Source organism: Phyllostomus hastatus, unplaced genomic scaffold, assembly GCF_019186645.2.
Source record: "Phyllostomus hastatus isolate PE091 unplaced genomic scaffold, TTU_PhHast_1.1 phas_scaffold_21, whole genome shotgun sequence".
NCBI classification, from domain to species: domain Eukaryota; kingdom Metazoa; phylum Chordata; class Mammalia; order Chiroptera; family Phyllostomidae; genus Phyllostomus; species Phyllostomus hastatus.
Genome location: NW_025334017.1, coordinates 11,039,861 through 11,066,769, shown reverse-complemented (window position 1 = coordinate 11,066,769; position 26,909 = coordinate 11,039,861). Strand labels below are relative to the sequence as shown.

Here is a 26,909-nt window from a genome sequence, read left to right as displayed (position 1 = left end):
CATATTTTATTTTTATTTGAATTAGTCAATGAAAATGTTTTATACAAGGTAAACACTTCATCATGAGATATTTAAATTAAAAATAAATAAGCTAATTCCATCCTACAGAAATCTCCAGCTACCACATACAAATAGAGGACATCAGTTATAAATTAAATAAGTTAAAATAAATAGTCTTAGGATACTCTGATTGGCAGGTCCAGCATAAATCCCCAGTTTGCTCTCTAACTTTGTTCCTGGCTCCATTATCTACCCAGTAAGACTGTTAGTCCTTTGAGACTAGGCTCCCATTGAAAGAGCACTTGATCTCCAAATCATATTCAGATGCAAGGACTGAGTGTACGAAATCTAAAACAACAGTTGCAGAGCAGAGATCAGTGAGGTGAAAGGCAGAAGTTGAAGCGTCTTAAACACCCCCTCACACACCTTCTTATGGTTTACATGGAGATAAGGAAACAGATAACTTAGCAAAAATCAACACGTGGTCACACAGCAGCAGCATATAAATAGCAGCTGAGTCCAAAACCAGTAACGTGGCCAAATTCTTTGTACCAAGACACGGCAATTTCCAACCAAGTCTTAGATTAAATTTCACCATGGAGTGTCAGGTTTTGTTAAGTGAGTTGGATTAATTTAAGCCTTTGAATTAGTTGAGGTAACGTAAGCTTCTTGGGAAAGACTTGAAACCACAGATGACAATATACAAGGCATACGTCCCTGAGCCCCTCCACAGGCAGGTAACACTAATTGATCCCCGCACTCGTTCATCTTGGATTCCATCTCCACATAGAACTCCACGCAGCCTCAGCCAATCCACCATGGTTAGCATCTGAGATCAAAATTATTTACTAACCTTGGTCCTTCTCTACGTTCTGAACTAGTCTGTGTGAAGGAATAGATATAACACAGGCACCGAAGCCTGACACCCATATGATTAGGTGCCTTCAGACTAGTCATTTAACCACTTTAAATGGCACCTATTAAATGGGTAGGGCCACCTAACTCAGAGCCATTAGAAAGATTAGGACAATGTATATAAAGTGCTCATGCCCAGACACAGGAGCCATTTTGTAAGTGATAGATATCATTATCATATTACCTTTAAGGCTACTGATGTTGACCACAGAATTGATAATGACATTCTCATTAAAAGAAGGAAAGCATAATATTATACCTTAGGTGGAACTATATGAAATGGATAATCAATTGGCTTTGACCTACAAACACGACAGTTTCTTCTGGTTTAACCTAATGCATAATAATGTATTTTATTCAAACCACTTATTGTCCCAGCTTTGTGAAATTCTTCCCTTCAAAGATTGCTCCCAGAGACATACTCCTACTACTCAAAACGTTCCTCAGGTCAGTTGCAAGGGTAAGCAAAGCAAGGAGTCTGGTGGAGAAGGGAGGAGCTGGTACCCAGGTCCACTGTCTGATATCTAGTCCTACAACCTGTAAGGCCTCTCCCACCTGGAGACTGGGAACAACTGTGAAGAGCAGAGATAAGTGATAGGAAAGCACTTTCAAAAGTTGAAATCATTATACCAAAATATTACTAATTCCACTAGACTATGCCATTTCAGAAAACATTAGCATTCAACATTTAACTTTTAATCATATTTTTCTATTAAAAATGTACATAAAAGAATAGAAAATTCATGCAGTCATGCTAAATGATCATCCAAACCCATCTTGACATTACTGTCAAGCAGATATTTGCACTACTAAGTCAAGATGTGGTGCTTTGTCATTGAAAATCGTACCCCTCGAAATGCAATCAATGTGACAACAGGAGTAGTGAGAACCATTGTGTTTACAAGTGCCTCAAACATCAAGCTCCTATATTTATACCAGAAATCACACACAGCAGAAGCACTCACAAGGAAGATGGAGGAATCCCCTGCTTCCTTCCTTGGGAGTCTTTAAAATGGGCTGGGGAAATTTTATTTTGGTGCGGTTTTGCTTAGAGATAGGAATATAAACTTATGACCTCCCAAAGTCACTTTCAGACCAGGGGCTTTAGCGATTCTGAGAAAGAACAATTTTCTTTGGCCTTTGAGGGAAGTTCCTTTCGTGAGTCATTAGCCAGGTGATCGGGTAGTAGGTGAGGATGATGTATGTGTTCAGACCAGCTGCTTTCGGAGGTAAGCGTGGCTCCATTTCAGCCCAGCTTTTCCCCGTGCAGTGAATTTTGGCCAATGCAAGGCACCTGTGGAAGGTCACCTTTAGTCAGCCTCAAAGGCGCTGTTGGTAGCTCCCACGTATTCAGACTTCTTCTTATGCCTTGTCCACATTTTCCGGAGGATGCTGGGGATGCCACACGACATGCTCCCTGTCAGTGGCAGGGAGGCTTCTGCTCCCTGGGGAAGGGTTGGATACTCTTCAGCCATCTTCTTGAGATGTCTGGATCTAAAAAGCCAGGGGTGTGTGGGGAAGGTAGTCACTTCACTGAGTCAGACTTTTACTTTTTCCTCTGAAGAAGAGTAGCCTGTGCTCTATTCCTCCCTTGCGCACACCTCCTGTGACTGGGAGGGAGGGTCACCGTTGGGACGCATGCAAGAATGACACTGCCTGGGAGATCCCCAAAAAGGTGAGGGAAGGAGATGGCCTTGGGCAGGTTTATGAGCCTGAAGTTCTGCTCTTGTCTCAAGTTCCACTTTCCCACCTCTCCCACCTCTACTTGAGCAATCTTGCTGGGAAGGGTGGATGTCCTCAAGGACATGCTCTTTCCATTGGCTGTGGAAAGAGAATGAGGCTGGGGGCTGAATCCTGCTCCCTGCTCACTGTGTGACCTCAGGCGAGGGGCTTAATGTCCACCAGCCTCAGTTTCTTCCTGTGCAAAGTGAGGCTTTTGTGAGGAGAAAAATGAGAAAAGAAAGCACCTGGCACAATGTAGGCCACACAATAAGTGTTCGTTTTTCTCCTCACTTTGTCTCCATGAGAGAAAGGGCCTTACCTGTCAGTGGCCAGGGCCCGGGAACAAAATGAAATGGAATGTCTGAGCTTAGAGGGAAAGGGTCCATTTGGAAACCCTGGCAATGCGGCTGTGTGGGCTGGTAAGTTCAGTCTCTGCTGAGGTGCAGTAACTTCCTGCAGGCCTGCTCCGGCAGTCACCCAAAGTCACTGCTGCTGAGAACAACTTGCTACTAGAACTTAATATGATCCAAACAGTTTTCTTAGTTTTTTCCCATTCGGTCCCAATATGTTGAATAACTTAGCTTTCACAATTCTTTCTGGATGGCTTTCTTTCATCTAGAAGGGCTGTGCACTGGTCTGTTTCTCCTTGGCCTCGCACAGTGTTCCAGGTACGCACCACCTGCACGGATGGCTTAGCCAGTGGTCCCTCACATACCGCCTCTAACGCATTCTCAAGTGCGTGTCTTTCCAACTACTGGACTGTAAGTTTCTTGAAAAATGATAGCAACGATTTGTGCTAAGCTCTTCACACATCTCATTCAGCCCCATGTCTTGTCTGTTTATTTTAATTAGATGAGGACATGGAGGTCTGAATAACTTGCCTGAAGTCACAGCAAGGCAGTGGCGTGCCGGGCAAGCAGCACCACTTGACTGCCGCCTGCAGCATGGAGGATGGTGGTGGGGATGTAAGTGGCCAAGGCAAACTGAGTTTAAGATGACTGCCCACCACCTTCCTAGTGCGCCACTGAAGGCAGTGAAGGGCCGGTGGGGGGGTTACCCACTCCGGCGAGCTAGCAGCTGGCTCTGGATCAGGAGAAATAGTAACATGGGGGTGATATATTTGGTCTGAAACCTTTGTATCTTACTTACTTCTTTACCTTTGGGCAGGGGCCCTGAACCTCATTCAGGAGGCATTTCTGACCTCAGTATGCCGGTGGGAAGTTCTGCATGTGGACTGTGATTACATTGATCTAATTAACCAAAAATCTTCCAAGTGACAGTTCCCCAGTTTAAAGAGTGGTGTTAATGAAGTGGAAGCCATCAGAAAGGTTTCTGCTTCATCCCAGGGAAACAGTCACCCAGGATGACTGCCCTCATTAAGAGGGAATTTGCAGGTGGCATGGATTTTGTGTGAGCATCTTGAGAGTCTGTCAACCAGGCCACCTGTTACTCTTCTGCCGCTCCACCCAAAGCAGGTGGCACCCTGCAGGCAGTGGGCTGGAGGCACAGCACTTACCCTCTTGTCAGAACAGCTCTTTTATCTGAGCCCGTGGCTGCCGCCTCCAGGACAGCTGTGGGGGACTTCACTGAGATCCGGGCCACCGGGGGAATCTAGGTTGTGAGGAAGGGGAAGAGAATGTGAGAATGCAGCTGTGGACCCAACTCTGGTACGACTGGAGCCATTTGAAAGGAGGATAGTTAAGCTGAACCATCATCAACCCAGGGCAATGGCCCTTGCACTTGGGTGGGCATCAGACTCCCCTGGAGGGCTTGTTAGCACCATGCTGCACCCACCTGGGTGTTGATTCAGTAGGTCTAACGTGGCCTACTGAATATGCATTTCTAGCAAGTTTCTAGGTGCTGCTAGTACTGGCACCATTCTTTGAGAAGAAACTTGAGAGAGAACAGCTCAGTCTTACCTGAGAAATTTGTCCCCCTCACACCCCCATTGCCTGTGCCTCCTTTGTTGTCAAATCGTGCAGGTTCTTACTTTGAAATACTGCTTCTATTTCTGCCATCCTCTCTATTTCCTCTGCTACAGCCTTCAGGGCCGGTCACCTGGGGCCTCCTTGCCACATGCCCCAGGTTCCTCCTGGATTTTCAGGGCCTCCCCATTGAGGGGTGGACAGAGGTCACCTCTGCAGCCTGCTCTTCAAGCCCCCTCAAAGCCAACTCCACCTATCCATGCAGCTCTGCCTTCTGTCACCCCCACAGGTACCAGCAGTCACAGTCCCAGCAGGGCCACGCCTGCTTTTCCCAATGCTCATGCCAGTTCCACGTCTTCTCTCAGCTTTTCTTTCCCTCTCTGGATTGCACCTCATCACTGCCTGCCCTTCAAGCCCACTTCCTCCAGGAAGCCTCCCCTCAGGCTGGTGGTCCAAATTGATTTCTCTCTGTCTTCACATTCCTACAGAACTGCTTGCCTGTGACATGTTTTGGCACCCACCAATTCTGTCTTTTTATGGTTCTCTGCTTGTTTTGTATGTTTGTCCATTTTTCTAGACCCCAGAAAGGTTGCTCAGTGTGTGGCAGGGTCTGGGACTTAACCTTTGGTGGCCCTCCTCAGCTTTGCTAATGGAGGTGGTGAGCACTCAAGAAACACGTTCTGAAGTGAAAATTAACTGATGGCCTAACCTGAGCCCGGTCCAGAGGCTGCCCTGTCAATGGACATACACTATGCTTTGTTCCTCCACCCCAAGGGCACCATATTCCTGGAACTGCTGAGAAATTCCAGGTGGAGGACAGCATGGTTCACCTCTCCCCTCTCTCTTGAACTGGCCGGAGGTTGTGCACAGGGTTACTGTGCCACCTTGTGGTCTCTTGGGAGCTCTCCCTTCCCATCGTGCCAACAGTGGGGGAAACCTACACCCTCCTGCCTTCTTCCCCACCGTCCGGAGTCTGACGTCCTTCCGTGCATCTCAGTGTTGAATCAGACTTAGCTGTGTGAGCTCTGAATTTTTCTCCAGCCTCTAATGAGCTGCAGCACCCCAGCCCCACTGTCTCAGGCCCAGAGGAAAGGGTCACTTGTCCCATCCTTTCCCATTGTGTGGTTTTCCTAGGGTAGGGATGACTTAGATAAGATACTTAGGTTAGATTTCCTGCTCAGACCAGGCACGAAGTGCTCACAACTCTGAACAGTTTGTTCTGTAAGGATGAAGGGCTGGGCCAGACTATCTGTAGGGTCTCTCTCAGTTCTCACGGGTGCAATCCATGCATCTTGAGGGCTGACACTCACTGAGCACAGGGAGCCCGAGCCAAAGTCACCTCTAGCCGTGGCCCCACCCCTGCTGTGCTAATGGGGTAGAGGGGTGCCCAAGTTCATGCTCAGAAGGAGATGCAGGAGATTATATTTTTCAGAGAGACGCTGAGCTAGACCTGGACATATGCCACCCAATGATCCCCCTTCAGGGAAGGATGGGCAACAGATGGCTCTCCTCTCCCTTAGGTCTGTCTCAGCTGCAGAAGGGCCACATTGTCTGAGGTCACAATATTCCTCTTGGAGCACTCCACACGCCGTGACAGGGTGAGGAGGGAACATAAAGATCTGACCATTTGGCCCCAACTGGGGACAACCCAGGTGGGCAACACTCGCCCCAGAGTTCTCACCGGGGGTGGTCGGGCCTGTGTGGCAGTGTCACAGGTACTGATTCCTACTGCACATCTCTAATCCTACACCCCAAATCTTGAGCTGGCTCCCAGAGAAGCTGAGCTGGAGCAGGTGCCCTCCAGACACGTCCCACCCTGAGATGACTGGCACTTTGTGTTTTCACAATGCTCGAGACCCTCTCCATCTCTTTCCCCCTGTAATTGCCTTTGGAAATTGGTCAAGCATTTCCACTGGGCAGGGGCCAGCCATAAAAACACTTCTTTCCCTCCATGTTTGAGATGTCTGCTAGGTAACATCTTCTTCTGTTTGCCTAAGAGCTGAATCTGGCAAGAAAGACAGCAGCCACCAGTGGTGTACCACAAGGTGATGGACGGTAAGGGCAGAGAACCCTCAGAACTGGCCCAAAGGACACTCAGGCTCTTGTCGTGCTACAGACTGGGCACAGCAGATACAGTGGCCCAGGCTTGTGTACTCACCAGAGACTTTCCATAGGCTCGACTCCCACACAGGTTTGATGCCTTGGGCTCGGCGATCCCCCCTGCAAAGGTGAATGGAGGACACACTGCTCAGTGCACCCTGTTCTGCCTCCCTTGGGTCTGCATCCATTTTCAATGCCAGGGATTTCTGTCTTTCTAAAAAATTATCTTTGATATATATTTTTTATTTTTAAATTAAAGTTTATATTCAATATTATTCTGTGTTAGTTTTAGGTGTACAAAATAGTGGTTAAAAAACCATATACTTTATCAAGTGGTCCTCCCAGTGTTTCAACTACCCACCTGGCCGCAAACGAAGCTATCACAATGTTATTAACTATATCCTTTATGCTGTACTTTACACCCTTGTGACTTTCTGTAACTACCAATTTGTACTTCTTTTTAAAAACTACTTAATAAATCTAATTATGATCACTTTTACATTTCTTTTTTATATAAATATTTTTAAAATTTATTTTAGAGATGGTAAGGGAGGGAGAAAGAGAGAGAAACATCAATGTGTGGTTGCCCCTCATGTGGCCCCCACTGTGGACCTGGCCTGCAACCCAGGCATGTGTCCTGACTGGGAATCGAACCTGTGATGCTTTGGTTCACAGCCCACGCTCAATTCACTGAGCTATGCCAGCCAGGGCTCCAATTTGTACTTCTTAATCTTGTCATCTTTTTCACCCAGCCCCCTAAAGCCCCTCCCCTTTGACAACTGTCACTCTCTTCTGTTTCTATTTTGTTTGTTTATTTTGTTCTTTAAATTCGACATATAAGTAAAATCATATGGTGTTTGCCTCTGTCTGACTTATTTCACTTAGCATCATACCTGCTAGGTCCATCTGTGCTGTCACAAAGGCAAGATTTCATTCTTTTCCATGGCAAGTCGGGAATTTCCTAAGGCCTTGTACCAAGGAGCAGAATTGAGCAGTAGAATCGGGCAGCAGGGTAACTGCTGAGGGGACACCTGCTCCCCTGGTGACCTTCCAGGAGGCAAGACCTAAGGTCTAATAAGTAGGTGCTCAGAGAATATGGCCTCAGCATCGCCTTCCTTCCTAAGGTGCCAGATCACAGAGGTTATTGGGAACGAAGTCTTTACAGCTTGGATCAGCTATTTACCTTTGTGCTCCTGGACACCCCTCTGAGAAAATGAGCAGAGAAGTTCTGCTGTAGTGGGAAGCACAGGATCCTAATGTGGAGTAATTGCAGAGTCCTGAACACTGGCTACCTGAGAGGTGCCTGAGAACCTTCTTGCTATGCCTTTGTTCCCAGGGCCCAACCTACTTCTGAGTAATTTCTACTCTGAGGCCTGTAGGTTCTGAGAATCCTGGTGCTGAGCTGAGGGAGCTGGCACCAGGCAGGAGGGTGAGGGCAGGGGGAGGTGGCTTTCAATGTCGTCCTCCCCTGGGACAGACATTCCAGGATGAGCCCCGTCCTATCACACTGAGCATACAGAAGTAAAGTGCCCTCACCCCCAGGAAAACATCTCCACACCAGTTAGACGAAGTCATAAGACTGCCAATATCAAACCATGATGTACGGTGCCCTAGCAAAAATAATGATGAAAAGTAATGATAGCAGCTCATATTTTTGAGTATTTACTGTGTCAGGCACTGTGCTGAGTATAAAACACACACATTATCTGATGTGATCTTCACCACAACCCTGACAGGTAGTTGTCATCATAGCCCCCACATTCTAGATGAGAGTCCTGAGGCTTTAATAAAATATACCAATTTCATTAAAGACAACAAACAGTCTTCTTTGGTCTTGCAGGGCTGCGGAGGCTAGATCCGGGGACCCTAGCCCAGTCTGGGAGGAGTTTGCCAGGTGGACAGACCCAGGGAGGGCAGTCCACAGAGAGAGGAGTGTCAGTGAAGGTCCAGGGAAACGTCATGTAAGGGAGAGGTCACGAGATTGCACAGCAGCTCAGGGTTGCTCTGTGCACAGACTGGCAGGGACAGGAGTGTCACGAGAGGTGGCCCTGGAGATGTCAGCAGAGGACAGGTCCTGGAGGGCCTTGGTCATGGTGCGGGTGGTTTGCAGGTGGTGATGACAGTGTTTAAAGAAGAAGAATGGGAGAGGCATATTTCAGCTTTAGAAGGACCCTTCTGGTGGCCTCATGGAGGGAGGGGGACTGGTGGCTGAGGGCCAGGGTTGGCTGCTACACACGAGGGCTGATGAAGGGGCACTGAGTCCAGGTAGCCCAAGGGAGGTTCCAAGAGGGAGGGGTGAGATGTGTCCAGGAGCTGACACTGCAGTGTTCAGTGTGTGAAGTGGTGGGTGAGGGTGGGGGAGGGAAGGTGTATAGGGGAAAACACCCCAGTGTCTTGCAGGGAAGTTGGATAGTGGCCCCAGCTGAGAAAGGGGGAGAGGTTTGAATGAGGAAGATGAGCTCCATTTGAAAAAGTGGATCTGAAGTGCCTGAGGACATCTTGGTGGAGAGGTTCCATAAGTGACCAGTTCTCTCAGGCCCAGGAGGGGGTGTTTCTCCTTTCCAGGCACCTGAGGTTTACCTGCTCTGTTGAGAGCATTTCTCAGCTGGGTCTCTGCCTTCAGAGTCCCCACAATTTCCAAGATTCTTCAGAGAATCTTTCTCCCTCGGGAGGAGGTTACAACATCCAGGAGCTATCTCCTGTAGCCCAGAAAAGAAACAAGTCCCCAGATCTGAGGTCCCTGGAGGCACACGTCCTCTGACAGGAGGATGGAAGAAGATGCCGATGACATGTGCCAGGCCTTGCTGTGGAGAGCCCTGGGTCCGGCTCTGCTCCAGAAACCCACCTCTCTCCCACCCCCTCTAGAATCTATCAGATTCCAGGAGCTGACGGTTGAATCAATGCCCAGCTCAATCTTTTTTTTCTTCTAAACCTGTCTAGCACATTCCTTGCATGAGCCGACTGTCACATGTTGGACAGATTCTCTCCATCTCATAACTTACTGTTTTTGTTCAGAATAAAAGACTGACTTGGTCCATTCAAGCTTCCATAAGCTACTTAGAAAGGAAGGAAAGTGTCCCCCAAAATGAGACAGTTGGGAAGACATTATTCTCCAGGGGGAAGAGGTATTAACTAGGAAATCAGGAGATCTGAGATTTAATCTCAGTTTTGTTGCTAACGAGCAGTGCAACCTTGGGTAATTCACAGTTTCCATGGTTTCAGTTTCCTGTTCTGTAAATTGTCAGGGGTGGGTGCAATAGATCAGTGGTTCTCTATCTTCTATGGGCATTGGGATAAGCTGGGGGGTATCAAAACACAGATGGTGTGCCCCACCCCAGCATTTCTGATTCAATAAATCTCAGGTGGGGCCCAATATTTGCATTTCTAACAAGTGTCCAGGCGATTCTGCTGCTCTGAGGACCCTACTTTGAGAACCACCCATTAAGTCATCTGTAAATCCTTGCCAATCAATTTGTTGGCCTCAGACCAACATCCTCAACATCATCTGGAAGTTTATGAGAAACATAAAATCTGGGGCCTCCCTCGGTCTTATTGAATTGGAATCTGCATAACAAGATTCTCAGGTGATGCTTTTGTACATTTAACTTTGAGAAACGCGGCTCTAAATTTACCGTATGATTCTGTAGTGAAGATATTCTCTTTTTCTCCTTCTACACACACACATGCACCCACCCACTCACCTATATATAGACATACAGAAAAAATTGTCTCCTCTTAATTTGCAAGGCAGATTGTGGTTTTCCTAATGCTTTCATTCCACATACATGTGTATATGTGTAATCACCTAACTAGGGAAGATAGATTGCTTTATGAATTCCTCTAGTAGGATCATAAAAACAGGATCAGGGTGTCAGTGGTCAAAGAAACTTTAGAGAACAATGGATGAAGGGACATACTCAATGGAGTTCTGTTTCAGTTTTTGTAACATACAAAATTGTTGACACGCCAAGACTTTGTGAAGGAAATCCCAGACATTCCATTGTGTATTTCTGGAGTTAAAATATGAATAATTTTAGGCTGTGGGCATAACAGACATAACCTAAACCAGCAATTAAAGGCAAAATACTATCGCAGACTTCCGCGAGCTAGGGGAAGATGTGTGTTGGACTGCTTGAGGTGGAAGCCATTTATAAACATAGTGTGAACGGTAAGACCACACTGTTTCCAGCTGTTGAAACAAATTTGTCACAAAATTCTTTTTATAGAGTGTTAAACTAGCCTAAGTCATTTAAATTTAAGATGGGGAGATTTTAAGATGGTAGTTTACGGAGAGTCTGTATAATTTCACACACACTGCCTATAGAATAAACAACGTAGGCTTCTTCTGCTTTGTGGGTCATGACTACACTGGGTTTCTCTCCCCTAGAACATAACGACTTTCATCTCCTCCTGAATTCAGCAGGGCTTCCTGTGGGCAAGATGGTAGATGGAAGCACACACCAGAAGTGAGTTTTACAGGTGGAAGTTGTTGTGGGGACTGCTGTAGATAGGGTCTGAGAGCCAGTGCACTGAGAGCGGAAGCAGCACATGTGGGTGAAGTGAGTGGTCCCCATGCCACAGGTGCTCTGCTCACCTGCAGTGACTGAGGACTCTAGGGAGGGCCACAGTGCAGTCAGATAAGACACAAACCAGGATGCAGACACTGTGGTGGTTGCTCTAAGTGAGTCATTGTCTCTTAGAGAGGTACCCGGACCAGGGGTCAGGCCAGGGCACACATACCTGGTCTGGTGGGGGTCTTGGCAGGGTGGAGTCCCTGCTGCCATGAGCTCTGGAGCCGGCCAGACCTGCGGCTCTCGCTGTCGTGGCGGTCACTGCGGTGCGGCAGCAGCTCCAGGGGCCGGGAAGAGTACAGGTCTGACTCGATCACCACCTGCTGGGAGGAGGGAGGACAGTTAGCTTCTTTTTTTTTTTTTATTTTAATCATTGTTCAAATACAGTTTTCTTCTTTTTACTCCCAATCCAGTCCCCCCTCCCACCCTCCCCACTTCCCTCCCATTACCACCCTCCCCTTAGTTTATGACCATACGTCCTTTAAGTTTGTTCCTGTGAACCCTTCCCACTGTCCCCTGAAATTCCCTCTTCTCTCCCCTCTGGTCACCGTCAGCCTGTCCTCTATTTCAGTGTCTTTGGTTATATTTTGCTTGTTCCTTTGTTTTGTTATTTAGGTTCCTATTAAAGGTGAGATCATATGGTATTTGTCTTTCGACAGTCAGCTTCTTGACCAAGTCAGATCTAGGGATCCAGGGCCCAGGCTAGGACTGCAGCTTTGCTGATGGACGTTGTACGGGCAAGCATGTTTTGGAGCCCTGCTCCCTTCTCTGAATGCTAGGAACAGTGAAAAAACTTGGGTAAACTGGCCAGAAACAGCTGTTTAAAGAACTTCAGAATGTCTGTGGTGCCATGGTGCAGGAAAACGAAAGCTCCAGGGTCCCTCACCAGCAGGCCCATCACAGAGTCAGGAGCCTGGGCCATCAGGCCAAACATCAGAGCTAGTCATCCTCGTCCTGGCCTGACGTGGTTTGACAACAGGACAGGTTATTTGAAATGAGGATAGTCCTGGAATTTGGGGTCTTCCAGTCTTGGCAGCTAGGTGGGCACCCTTGTTCCTGGTGAGGACAGCTTTTTTGGGGGGACAAGGAACAAGCAGAGGTAAGACTTAGGGAGAGGACTTGGGACCCAACCTTGATTTTCAGATTTTTAAAAAGAAAGAAACTACTGGTGAGATAGAGCAGGCACAGCTCTGGAATGCTCCAGTCTCCTCCACGTCTCAGAGCGCCTGAGTCCAGCGGAGCTGGGGGTGAATGTCCCTATGTGTGGTTCTTCAGCAGAAATCCTGGAGAACCAGAGCAGAGTGCCGAATGCTAGGTTGCTGTCTGTGATGACCACTTGATGAATAGGTATTTTTGGAAGTGCATGAAGGGGAAATACCCCTTTTGTCAGGGCCCACCAAAACTGATCTTAAAAATTATAACAAAATACTTAAATCATTGAAAGTTGAAATGTAAAATCTTGAGACAATATCTTATTATCTGGAGTGACAAAGGGAAACAGCAGTTTTGGGCTCCTATTCTGTATATTTTTATTCTTATCCTGGACACTGGAGTCAGTCATTCATTCTAAACTTTGCACTCCTTTGAAGCTGATTGGAACCTACGATATTACACAGCAGCCACTCTGAGGTTTGCATTCACTGATGCGTGTGTTCCTTCCCTCTGCAGGCACCCTGTGGGGACGTGTTCTGAGCCAGGTCCTGGGCACATGGTGCAGCTGTGAGTGAGGTGGACCCATCTCAGCTCTGCAGACTAGCTTTTGACAGAACCCACTTAATTGTCCATGTATACAAATGGTTTTACTTTTGGAGGATGTGAAGCAAAAAGATTAAATTTTTAAATATCATTATAGGGTTATATTTCAATTGAGTGGGGGAAAGTAAAGCTCTAACAGATATTGTTGGAATAAATGTCAGGCCATTGGGGCAAAGGGATTTCTGTCCACATACCAAAATGAATACCAGACGGATCAAAGATGCATGTTTAAAAAAAACAACCCCCCAAACCTCGAACACTACAATATGGTTTAATATAACATTTGTTACTTACAAAGGGCAATTATCCCTATGTACGTAGAACTCTTACAAATCAGTAAAGAAGAATATAGAAAAATGGGGCAAAAAACATGATCTGGCAATTGACAATAAATATATGAATGGCCAATACATGAAAAGATGAACAACATTAAAATTAAATAAATTAGAACAACACTTTCTTTCTCTTGTATCAGATTGTCATCGACAAAGAGACTCGTTTGGGTTCAGGCAGACCTGAGTTCAGCCCCAAGTTTCGACACGTTCTGGTTCTGTGGGAAGGGGACGCCCTTGTCCGCCCTGCTGCCCTGGGGCATAGTCAGTGCCTGTCCTTAGTAGAGGTTTTAATAGCACAGCTCACTCTTTCAGTTCATCCACATGTAGGGGTGTGGAAAAATAGGTTTACTGTTACTCGTATGGAAAAATACAAATTAATAAATAAGCACATAAGAATAAACTCTGTGTTTCGCACACTCACAACTGCAAAGCTACTTTGCCCACCCTTGTATTTATCTATAGTGTCTGAGAGTGGTTCATGTCTCCCCCAGAGGAAGATACCATAAGGGCAGTTGTCACTCTTTGCCTCAGTTTACCACAAGCAGTTCTTTGCTTAGAAAATTAATATATCCCAAATTTGGTCTTATCTGGGGTAGGAAATTAACCCTTGTCAGGCCCATTTTAGGATCCAGACTTATTTGTTCTGTGCCTTTGGAGAAAGCTGATAATTCAGGAACATTCATGATTAGCCCCCAGTATTAGTCCCCTCTGGGCACTGTAGAAGGTGGTATTCCTACTTTTAGCAGGCCTTCAGTGCAGGGGGGTGCGGTGGGCAGCACTCCGAATGGACGCCAGCTCGTTGGGTCTTTGAGGTACAGCAGTGGGTGGTCTGGCACTCAGCACCCTGCACACACACCCCTTGACTCTTCTTCCCTTCCTTTTAGCATTGTGCTCTGCCATGATGTTGCCCAGAACACTGGAATTTTCTGGGGTAATGCTAGTTCAGAGTCCTATTCCCCTGGACACATGGACTATTTGACCTAAGGGCCCTGCTCCAGAATATGATTCTCTGGGTTGAGTAGGAAAGACTCAAGTCTCATTGTGTGATACTTATTGGGCTCTCATCACAAGTATGTCTGACTTTTTTTTCCCATTCTTTTGGCATTCCTCTCACGAAGAAGAATGAGGACTGATGTGTTTTCAGACTGACCCACTTTACAGACCAGGAATGTAAGGCAGGATGTTAAAGCCTGAGGGGTCCACGGGGAGACCTAGCATTTTCTTCTCTGGAAGGTAAGCAAATGCTCCATGCAGGACCAGGAACCTCCACCTCTGCCATCCCTTTTCTGCATTGTAGCTGTGGGGGCAAGGCTGGGGAGGGAGAGAACAGAGGCTTCTGCCAGATTATGACTTAAGGCCAAGTGCTTCGTTAGAGTATCTTCCTTAATCCCCCCAAAGCATGCTAACAGCAGGAAAGGACAGAGGAGAGGGGCCCGACTCAGAATATTTCCTTTTTATAGCTGGCTTTGTCCTTGGTTCTCATTTCCCACAATAACAGAGGCTCTGAAAGGGCTCCAAGGCAGTGCGTTAGACCCACAGCTGAATGGATGGTTGTGGCCTCCTGACAGCCTGGTTTATCTTCTGGTTTTGCTGCTGCTGGTGGTGGTCTTAGAATAAACCAGTCTGAGAGTAGGCTCTTTAGCACCCTGAGCACATGGGAAGGTGGGGAACTGGTAGCAGGGAGTTGGGTATATTAACAGGGAGCTGGAAAGGCAGATGAGATGTAGGTGATGAAGAATCATCATGACTTGGGGCTGATGCAAATTGTTCTAGCCCAACTCCCTAATGGTCCATGCAGGGAAACTGTGGCCAAGAGAAGCCATGTGCTTTCAAGGTCACAGAGTTGAGAGGGGCAGAGCCAGGACAGAAACTGTGGTTTTATGACTCCTGAGTGCTCTTTGTCAGACCCACAGAAGTGCCCACATCCAGATAAGAATTTTCCAGGGCAGTTGCTTGCTCAGTGCCTTTTGAAAAATCAGCAGATCACCAGACAAATCTCTCCCCTGCAAGGTTGAACTCTGCCGAGAACGTGACCTTTGCAATCTCATTTCTCCATCTTTCCTGCTGTTTATGAATGCCAGTGGCAGGGCCTCCACTGACCCACCCCTTCACGTCAGTTCATTCCTTTCAGCTACTCTTATAATGCAGGTGGCATCAGGTTGACCAGCATGGCAATAAAATTGCCTGAGAATCCAAGGGGGAATAAAGATGGTCTAGAGAAGGAACAATATGTAGCTGTGCCCTGAGTTCAGACAGAAAAAAAAAACAAAACTTAGGACGAGTCCAGAGAGAGGGGAAACTATGACACTAAGGCTGGGACAGAAAGGAAAGAAATATTGGTAAAGGAAGGGACCTGACATCCACGTAGTAGCCAAAGGACTGATGCTAGATACAAATAAGAATTTCAGGACAAAGAAAGTCATAAACATTCGTCCATTAGAGCAGTTGCAAAATATGAATCATTTTCTCGGGAACTCAAGGGAAACCGAGAGCCAGTTGGATGAGGAAACGAGATCAGCGCCAACTCTTTCTTCTTTGGGACTCGCTTTCCCCAGCTGAGGTGGACTGAGAGATCTTTTCTGTCTTTTCTAATTTGAATGTTCTGTACAGCTGGGGCTGAGTTTTATAAGCAAAGGATGAGTCAGGCTGTGAGGGGAAATCAGAAATTCGGAGGACAGCTCAAAGGCCAGAGGGCATTATGAAGCTGTCTCACCTGGGGAAAGATTGCATATTTGAAGACAAGATCCTAGCTTCTGATTTTTTTTTAAATCCTCACCTGAGGATATGTTTATTGATTTTAGAAAGAGAGGAAGGGAAAGAGAAAGAGAGAGTGGGAGGGAGGAAGAGAGAGAAAGAGAAAGAGAGAGAGAGAGAGAGAGAGAGAGAGAGAGAGAGAGAGAATGAGAGAAAAACATCAATGTAAGAGAGAAACATCATCAATTAGTTGCATCCCATATGTACTACAATGGGGGATTGAACCAGCAACAGTTTGGTATATGGGATGATGCTCCAACCAACTGAGCAACCCAGCCAGGGCTTCTTCTTCTTTTCTTTTTTTAATCAAAAGCAATTTTTATATGTATTCGTATACTTGAGTCATTTTGTCTCTGAATAAAAAATATTTTAGAGAGGGGAATTCATAAACCATAAACATAGCAGTCTTTCTCAAAAATGTCCACCCCCAGGAAACCTGAGAGCATGGTTCCACAGTGCCAGGGTGGAATCGACTGGGTATTGCAGGAGGCTGTGCTTTGTGTATCTTATGTTCATGTGGCTTCACCCCCATCACTGAGAGTTGTCTCCTTTGTTTAGGTTCTAAATCCCTCAGGGATTTTCTTCCCTAGGACCCTAGAAAGTACAGTGGTTTAGTTTCCATCTTAAAAGTTTTTGTGACCATTGTTCTGTCCTTATACAGCCAGTAGATATTGGTACAAGGTGTAATTCAGACAGGAGCAGTGTTTAAGTTTAGAAATTCAAGGCAAGAACTTGGTTGAGAACTAAATATGCCTAATTCCCTTGGATTGCTGCCGACTCATGAATGATTTGTGGCTCTTTCAAATCCAAGGTAATGCCAAACTCAAGGCCTTGATTGAAACATCTGTTATGAAGCTTTTCTTCAACTCTAACCTACCTACAAAGAACAGCTTCCCTTACCATTTTTTTGTAATATCCACTGCTCCTTAAAAGTTAGGAGCACTTTTCTACTAGAGTGTGAATTTAAGTTTTCAGGGGCCATGACAAGGAAGTAATTTTCTTGTCCTACAACAAGGAAATTTTCCATCCATTGACATTCCTTTTCTTTCTTAATACTGCAGAAGTTATTTTAAAGAAATACAAAACTGACAAAAAATAGGCAAAAGATATGAGTAAGTAACGCAGAGTAAAAAAAATAAAATCTATAAAAAGATGAGGAATGGTATTAAAGAAATGCAAGTTAAAACAATAAAATACTTTCACCTATTGGATTGTCGCAGATTATCAACACTGTTCCCAAACAGTATTGGCTCAGGTATGCTGGTAAAGCTACTTTAAAAACACAGTCATTTAGAATTTGACAATGGCTGCGCTATTTTTCCAATATTTATATCCTTTGAGCATTTTCTGTTTTTTAAAAGATTTTATTTATTTACTTTTAGAGAGAGGGGAGGGAGAAAGAGAGGGAGAGAAACAGATTGGTTGCCTCTCACATGCCCCCAAACAGGGACCTGGCCTGCAACCCAGGCATGTGCCCTGAATGGGAATTGAACTGGTGACCTCTTAAGGGTTCTCAATCCACTGAACCCCACCAGCCAGGGCCTGTTGTTTTTTTTAATTGAGACTTAATTGACATATAAATGTGTAAATTTAAGGAGCACACATGCTGATTTGATAATCCAGAAATTTCTTATCTATGAATGTATCCTTAAAATATTTGCATAAGAATATAAAAATTATGTTCAAGTATATTTCTTATGGCATTGTTTTAGTAGAAAAAATGGGAACCCCATTTATCAACAATTTAGTTAAATAATTAAGAAAACTTCAGATTTGGTTTGGGTAAAAAATAATGGCACATCCATACAATGGCATACTATGCATGCAGCCTTTATAAAGAATGGGATTAGTAAAAAAAGAAAGTTGCAAAATAGTATGTTACTTGGCAATATAGCATAGTTGTTAATATATAGGAAAATTTCACTTAAAAAAATGCCAGTGTTTATTGAATGCTCAGCATGTGTCAGGTTTAGAACATAGCACTTCACAGGTATCAGATCATTTGCTCCTTCCAATGTTTCTTTTTAAAAAATAAATGTTTTTTATTTATTTTTAGAAAGAAGGGAAGGAAGGGAGAAAGAGAGGGAGAGAAACATGAATGTGTGGTTGCCTTTCAAATGCCCGCTACTGGGGGCCTGGCTGGCCTGCAACCCAGGCTTGTGGCTTGACTGGGATTGAACCCATGACCCTTTGGTTTGTAGGCTGGCACTCAATCCACTGTGCCACATCAGCTAGGACCCAAAGATTCTTAAGATATGTACTTTTTATCCCCATTTTAATGCTGAGGAAGTAGAGCCCCAGAATGGCTGGGCAACTTGCCCAAGGTGAGAGCTAGAAATGGATGGAACTGGAGTTTAAGCCCAGGCAGCTCAACTCTAAGTCTACACACCTACCTACTGTGTTCCACAGCTTCTCAGGGTTTATTAATACTATATTGTGTGTATACTTCATCATGTTTTGAATTTCATAATGGACATGTACTGCTTTGGATATTAAAAAAGTAATAAATGTACATAAAAACAACAATGACTAAAACCCCATCTCTTTCCGAGAACACTTAAAAATTGTTTTTAAATGGAGAATATATATATATATATTTTAAATATTTTATTTATTTATTTTTAGAGAGGGAAGGGAGGGCGATAGAGAGAGGGAGAGAGAGAAACATCAATGTGCGGTTGCTGGGGTTTATGGCCTGCAACCCAGGAATGTACCCTGGCTGGGAATCGAACCTGGGACACTTTGGTTCCCAGCCCGCGCTCAATCCACTGAGCTATGCCAGCCAGGGCAAGGAGAATATATTTTTAAAAATTGAGATACTTGGAAAATCAAAATGCTGCTCTATGAAAAATTGTGATTGAAATAGAAACTCCAGTATAACCAAGAGGAAACAATTAGTAGTTAAAATAAATCTTTTACATTAAAGTACAAAGTTGTATTGACAGCTTTTATATAAAGAAATCCGTAAGTAAACTGAGAAATTCACAGCGACATTAGGCTCTAAAGATATGCAAACTAATTTTATGGTAATGCGTGTGCCTATTAAAGTAGCAAAAGATAATACAAAAAAAATGAAAGCCAGTGTTGGTAAGGTTGGAGGTGAGTGAAAACGCATGGCTGCAAGCCTGACAATTGTTCAGAATTCCTGGTCACATGTGACAAAACTGTAAGCAGAAACTAGTTTTAAAAATTACCATAATTTCTCCCCATCTAGCTCAGTGTCTCTTGCACATAATAGGAATGTAAATATTTGATGGATGGATGGATGGATGCATAGATGAAACTATTCTTATCCTTTTACTTGTTAAGTCTTCTCTGAGGCATCTGTACCAAGGAATTAATCCAAAAAATAGACTTTTGTACAAATAAATTCATTATGCTGCTATTTATAATGGTGAAAAAATAGAAAATTGCAAATGTCAACAATAGGAGAATGCCTAGGTCAGGGATGCTATGCCCACATCATGGACTCTGTTTAAATAAGAAAGAAAGTATACATAAAACAAGGTTTACACTCTGTGTCTGGGAAAAATGCAGAATAGAGGGGTCTGATTCAGAGCTGGATGCTGTCTGGTTAACATTATGTCAATTATTTTGGTTAAGTAGAGGAGGGAGAGTGCAGCAACAACAAGAGCTATAGAAAACTTTCCTGGTTATATTGAAAGGAGAAGAGAGTGAAGAAGCTAGATGTAAGGCCCTGGCTGGGTAGCTAGCTCAGTTGCTTAGAGCATCATCCCAACACACCAAGGTTGTGGGTTTGATCCCCAGTCAGGAACATACAATAATTAACTAATGAATACATAAATACTGGTAAGTGAAACAACAAAATTTCCCTTCCTCTCTCTAAAATCAATAAATAAAAATTTGAAAAGAAAGAAGCTAGACATTGCTTTTTTTTTAAATGAAAGTCAATAAAGAAATCAAAACTAAAGTTTCCTTACATTCTTAGTCAAGAGGTGTTGAGAGCTTTTGACTCTTCTTCTGGCTGGACTGGACACTGCAAAGAGAGACAAAGGAATAGTTTTAGAGAACACCCATGAGGCTGACGTGGCTACAGCAACAAACTGAGAGGTTTTGAACCTCGAGTGGGGCAGGGACACAGAGGAGGAGGAAAGGGAAAAGGAGGCAGGGTGCAGTAGCAGTTTTAGATATTACTTGGTTGAGAGCACCAAAATACACAGCAGCATTATTCACAATAGCCAGAAGGTGGAAACAACTTAAATGTCCATCAACGGTTGATGGATGAAATATATTCTATGCATTCAATGGAATATTATTCATTCTCAAGAAAGAATGGAATTCTGATACAGGATGCATGAAAATTTGAAGATATTAAGCTAAGTGAAGTAAGCCAGACACAAAAGGACAAATATTGTATGAGACCACTTGTATGAGACACCTAGAATAGTCAAATTCATAAAGATAGAAAGTAGAAGTTACCAGGGGCTGGGAAAGAAGAAATAGGGAGTTACTGTTTAATGCAGAGATTTTCAACCAGTGTGCTGCAAGAAATTTTTTTTTGACAATTTTATTTATTTAGACAGAGGGGAAGGAGGGGAGAAAGAGAGGGAGAGAAACATCAATGTGTGGTTGCCTCTTGTGCACCCCCTACTGAGGACCTGGCCTGCAACCCAGGCATGTGCCCTAGATCAGGAATTGAACCAATGATCCTTTGGTCAGCAGGCCAGCACTCAATTCACTGAGCCACACTAACCAGGGCAAAAATTTTAAAACATGCAATACCTGACTATCTAGTCAGGGTCACTGACCACAGACAACACAACAATAGCCATCCACTGTAAATGCCCTTTCTTGAACCATAAACATATAGGTCATATAATAGAGTTGTATCTTCTTAGACATCACATAATAAGGTTGCATCTGATTGGTTAATTCTTGGTAACAAAAATCCTTATATAAAAGTATAGGTACCTGATTTTTAAAAAGTCACTTTGCAGCAAAATGGGTAGTTAATTACTATTATTATTAGTATTGTAAATCAATCAAAATTATATGTATTTTATCAGGTTGGCAAAAAATATATCTTTTGGTGTGCCACAGAATCCTAATAATTAGTTTATGTGCACTATGAGATGAAAGAAGGCTGAAAATCACTGGTTTAATGGGTGCCGAGTTTCTGTGAGGAATGATGGAAAGGTTCTGGAAAGGGGTAATGGTGACAGCTGCACTACAGCTCGAGTTTTCTTAGTGCTGCTGAACTGTATACTTAACATGGTTACATGATAAATTCTGTATCTTGTATATTTTACCACACATATAAAAAGCTTAAAAATCAATTAACTATAAAAAAGCACTTGGTTGGGAAAGGTGTGCATGTGGTTGAAATGGAGACACCCCAGCACTCTTTCCCACACTGCCGTTAGAATGATTTACTTGGAACTGAAATCCCACCCTGTCACTGCCCTGCCTAGAATGGGAAGGACTCCTTGTTACCTATCAGGTCTGTGATCTGGTGAGTGCCGAGTGGCTGTCTTCTTCAGAGCACCTGCAGCCATGACACCACTCATCCAGCCTGCAGGTTAGCAGGCGTGGCTCCCCACTCCTTTCAATTGGGTGTGAATCTGAACTTGACCACTTGCCAGTTGTGTAACTTGAGCAAAATACTCATTCTCTCTAAGCCTCACCTTCTTCATCTACAAGTTAGGGGTAATAGCAGCACTTACCTCAGAGGGCTGTGGTTAAGGATTAAATGAACTGATTTGTATAAAGCCCTTGGCCCATCACCTGGTGAAGAGTAAGTTCCCAGGAGTTAATAGTGGTCATTATGATTTTCTCCTTTCTCTGCAAGATGAGGAATGGTGGAAGGAATAGGTGGTAATTTCTAAAGACTGTAGCATTCCATTAGAATTTCTCTTTCTGGAGTTTTCTCCATTTTCTCTTTCCCCTCAGTAACCCCTCCCCATCATTGTTTATCCCCAAGTAGATTATTTTGAACACTGTGGTACTATTCACCCCAGAATCAAACCCACTCTGGTGTATCTCAGGAAATAGCTTCTGGTATAACTTCTTGGTAAAACCACAGTTTTTATCTTTTGTATTTACCATAAATTGTGTTTACGAAATCCTTCTCTTAGGTTTCTCTTTCTCTAGAAAGTAAAAATACACACTTGTCCTCAGTTACAGACTCAATCTATGTCCTATGCCTTAAAAACACTTAAGAAACACCATAACATTTGCTATGGCCATATTTTTGTGAGATATTCAGATGGCTTAAATAGAAAATATATAGTTATTAGTTTGAACCCAATACACATATATTGGAAAGAGGAATATAATACAACAATAATAAATGCTCCCCACTAAGCTTGTTAGGTGGGTGGCTTATTTACCTTATCTTAGTTACGCCTCTCAGCAACTGTGCCAGGTAAGTACTCTTCATTTTATAGATGGGGACACTGAGGGTTGGGGTCACACCATTGATGGTAGAACAAGACCTATTCTCTTAACCACTAGGCCACGCTGCCCATGTGGCTGAACCTGTGCTCTGAGAATGTTCTGGTCATTGCCCATTGAATAAACATGGCTAAACAGTAGCAGTTGAGAAAGGGCCTATCAGGCAGGACTATAACCCTCATTAGATAAAATCAAACCAACTTATATTCCTGCAGTTAAGAAATGTGAGGACATAATGGTTTCCAGTCTCTCTCATAAGTGGTGATGTGAGAAAACCTGGCATAGGCTTTCCTCATCGAGGGCCCTCAGCCCGATGGCTTTGGAGAAGCAAGATGGGGCAAAACAAAGAGAAGGAAGAGGCAGACTCTTCCAATTTCTGGCCTAATAGAAGCTGCAAACACTCTTTTCCAAAGAACAACTTCCTGAGCAGTGAAATGTACATGAGTATTATCAACTACTTGGCTTAACACCATGAGATGGCTGCAAATAAAAATGGCAAGAAAGGAATATGAATTAAATATCCGTCTTTGACCACACACATTCATTGCTATAAATATGGAATAAAAATAGAAATCACTAAGTGATATATTTAATGGTATTTATTATATGCCAGGTACCATGCTAGATGCTTTACATATGTTACCTATATTTTATTTTTCCCTCATAATAACCCTGGGAGGTAACTTATAGTTTTCCTTTTTACAAAAATGAAAACTCAGGCCCAGAGAGGGTAAGTAGCCTGTCCAAGGTCACTCAGTGCAGAAGTGGAAGCAGTCTCTTGACCACCATGCTAAGCGCATGGAGTCAAAAGCCCTCTTTGGAATAATTTTATTCAGGTGAAGTGTGACATTGCTGCTGAACTGCATAATAATTTTGTTTAAAAAGCCATTTGACTTGATTTCTTTCTCCCTTAAACTTTTTTAAATGGAAAAATGATAGAAAATATGCATATTTTAACATTTTTGTATTTGCTTCCAATTTGTTTCCTACTCATCTAAAAGTAAAAAAAAATTAGAGGGCAAGCTTAGGTCCTCTTTGTCTTCCCTAATTCTATGTCCTTCCCTCCAGATCACCAATTATGTCCTTCCCTGCTAAGATCACCAATTATGTCTGTATCTTTCCAGCTGATGTTTTCATACTTTTCTCAAAATATGTATCCATAAACAATATAAGTATTGTTTTCTATTTCCAAAATTAAGTGTTGTTATCATACATGTGTAATTTTTCAGCCTGCTTTTCTCTCACTCAATGTTATGTTTGGAGATCTACGTCCATACATGCAGATCTAGACCATCGCTGGCTACTACGGTGGAGTAGTCCACAGTGTGATGACACCACATGTTTGTTACCCCTTCCCCACCTCAAGTACACGGGTTCTTTTCACTTTCACTGTCATAGTATCAGTGTCACTGTTGAGCATCCACATCTGAGAGAGAAGCAGAACATCTGGGTCAGAGGGTCATGACCGCCTTGACTTTCTAGGTACATTTCAGAGTCTCCAATGAGAGTTCCCACTCCTGCACGTGGGCAGACTCCTACCTCTTCTTTCTCTCTGGCTATCAGGCAATAGATGTCTAAAGCTTAATTGTTGTACTGCTGGCTATCTCACTGTGACCAGGCTGAGTCTCTCCCCAACACTCCCACCCCCTCCAGCAATGACCCTGTCAGAAGTTGACCAGGGAAGAAGAAAGGAATTGTTTGAATAGAGGCTCACAACACCAGCACTCACCCAGCCTGCTTCATTCAAGCCTGACAATGAGACCGGGTTGAGCCAGAGTCCTGGACTCTTCCAGCACGGCAGGGGTGGAGTGACAGAAAGAACAGAGGCCATAGGACAGAAGGCTGAGCTTTGGCGGAGGCAAGGGAACTGTCCAGTCACCAGAGACCTGCTGTCCTCTGAGCTCTCACCCGAAGCCCTTCCCTGGACTTGACACCATTTGCTTTGCCCACAAGTGTGGGCATTCACACTTTTTGGTGGCATTAGTTCCAGGTTAAGTTTGGGAGAGCGCCCTGGGGGCCCGGGTAGAGGCCAGCCTGGGCTAGGGCATTATTTAACCACTTTATTGGAGTTTGGGTCACTGCAGGGAGTATTTCTCCTCATATTTCACTGCTCAGTTAGAAATCAGAGTTTTGAGGCAGCTGGTTCTCATTTCAGAACCTGCTTGCTCACTGGAGAAGATGCTTTCATGTAGTTGCCCAGGGAATTTTGTTTTCATCTATTTCCTCCAACAATGGCTTGCTGTCACTTTCATTCAGCATTATCGGGTTGCAGTACTGAATTAAGTAGAACAGGAATATTTAGTTGCCCTTATTTCCCCCTCAGTGGATTGCTTCTCAATAATTAATGTTTATCAATGTGCCTCCTTTTCAGAAACCACCACAACAAATATCATCAAAACAGAGAAGTGGTCAGAGCTCAGAGACCTAAGGGAAAACCGTAACCATAGTAAAACAGCACGTGACTGTCCTTACCCTCCAGCATAAGGTGCCATGTTAAGGGAACAGTGAAGGACTATTTACTCACCCTTGGAAGGAATCACAGTGGTGAAAACTTCTATATTTTCATCGCTGCAGCTATAAATCTGATGCATCGTTGCAGCCTTCTCTCCCCTAAAGTGCCCGGGAACTGGAGGCCTCTCTCTGAACCCACTAGTCGCGAGGTTTCCCGATCCAGTCTGGCTCGGGGATCATTGTGCAGGTCCACAAAAGACAGGCTGGTGCTGTGAGCTCATCTCATTCCAGAGCCTTCCTGCAACATTTTCTAATCCCATCTGTCTTTTTTTTTTTTATGAATCCTATTATTGCAAACCTTTGATTGAGCGTGGAGGCTTCAGTCCCCTCCCAGCCAGGATGTATTTAACATTTTTATTTTGCCATGTCTGCCGCAGTGGATTTGGAAGTCTTTTGTGAAGTGATGAAGTGAAATCGCCTACTCAGTTAGCGCCAAGCTTGGATGGAGAATTTCACCGAAAAGGAAACATGATTTTTGGTAACAGCAATTCCCTTTTTCATTTCTTTTTTTCCCCCTCTACAAGAACTGGATATTCAATAACTTGTCATGTATTAATTTGGCTTCCTTCACAATTTCTATTTTAAACAAAAAGGCTGTTTCTCCACAGCGTTTTTGCCTTATGCCACTGCATGACAAGGCTGACATTTCTAGAGAGCTGTGTGCTTAGCGTCTTCTTGTACAGCCCTTCAGGTGCCTGCAGGGTATGGGAACCAGCAGTGTCCGACACTCAAGGTGCACGGTCACAGGATGGTTGTATTTGACCCTGTATATTGTGTATATTATACACAAAAATAAGGTAGAGTTGAAACATGAATATATTATGTCAAATGCATTGCTTTCCATTACACCATCACACATTTACTTCTCATTGATAATGATGACAATATAATATTAATAAGGAGAGTTGGCATTTGTGAAATGCTTGCTAAAAGCTAGGAAGCCTGATATGTTAATCTCATTTAATGCCTACAATTACTCAATAAGACTTTTTTTTTGCCATCCTATAGGTAAGAAAATTAATACATGAAACGATTGAATAACTTGTCCAAGATTAAAATATCTAGTTCATAGCAGAAATAGTATTTAATCCCTAACTTGATTTCAAAGCCAATATGCTTAACCACTAAATTCTACTTCATTCTTTATCTCCATAGCCACCCTTCCTACTTTGAACCTGGGAAAACTTGAGCCATAAACTCTTAGACTTGGACTTGGTGTCCATTGACATTTCTATAGTAGGTAAACTTGGGGCATTTACTCATGAGGTAGTTGTCAGTATTATACTCATGTCTCTGAGAATTGAACACAGCCACAGAGGATGGCTCTGGGTAGCCATGTTTGGTCTACTTGAATTTGTTCCCTTGGCCACATATGATTGAACCACGGTGGACGCCCGACATAAACTGCTACCGCCTGAAAACAGAAACTGGGCCTTGGTCTGGGGCCATAGGGAAGACATTAACTCTGAATAAGCCGGGGTGGCTGTCAGGGCCAATGGGGGTGACAGTGAGGGCAAACCAGTAGAAATAAATGAACTGTTGGTCTGAAAGGGGCCTGAGGTCTGCATGCAGATCCAGAGTAAAATGTTCTAGATGGGAGAGGGGAGCAGGTATTCTTACCTGGGCCCACACTTGGTATATCTATGGTTATGCGCACACACAATGAAAGCCAGTGGGAGGGATGGAGGCTTGGGGATGAGGATAGTGTTGGGACAATGAGGGTTGGGTATAGAGGCTTGAGCAAGAGCATAAACAGGTAGAGACAAGGGAGGGGATAGAGTATTGCTCTGGTTTAACAGTTTCCCATTTCCTTCCTGTCTCTCTCAGGCCTAGAGTCATTCCTGTCTTGTGGTCACTGAAATACCTTAGTCTCCATCGATAAATTTCATTTTTGCTTAAGTTTGAGT

At 44.0% G+C, this 26,909-nt stretch overlaps 1 protein-coding gene across 2 annotated transcripts; it reads right to left on the bottom strand.

The window, feature by feature from the left end:
- On the bottom strand, window positions 1-25,201 carry VXN (vexin). Of its 2 annotated transcripts, none has more exons than XM_045860761.1 (6): window positions 25,016-25,201; window positions 20,019-20,074; window positions 11,403-11,556; window positions 6,721-6,782; window positions 4,154-4,248; window positions 1-2,409 (listed from the first exon to the last, which is right to left on the bottom strand). In XM_045860761.1, exons 1-6 carry the CDS (start codon window positions 25,080-25,082, stop codon window positions 2,226-2,228), a joined length of 618 nt encoding a protein of 205 aa, XP_045716717.1. In that variant the 5' UTR covers window positions 25,083-25,201; the 3' UTR covers window positions 1-2,225. The 2 variants fall into 2 exon arrangements, with proteins under 2 accessions (XP_045716717.1, XP_045716716.1); XM_045860760.1 differs by having other exon boundaries at window positions 11,403-11,553.
- Window positions 25,202-26,909: the final 1,708 nt, after the last annotated feature.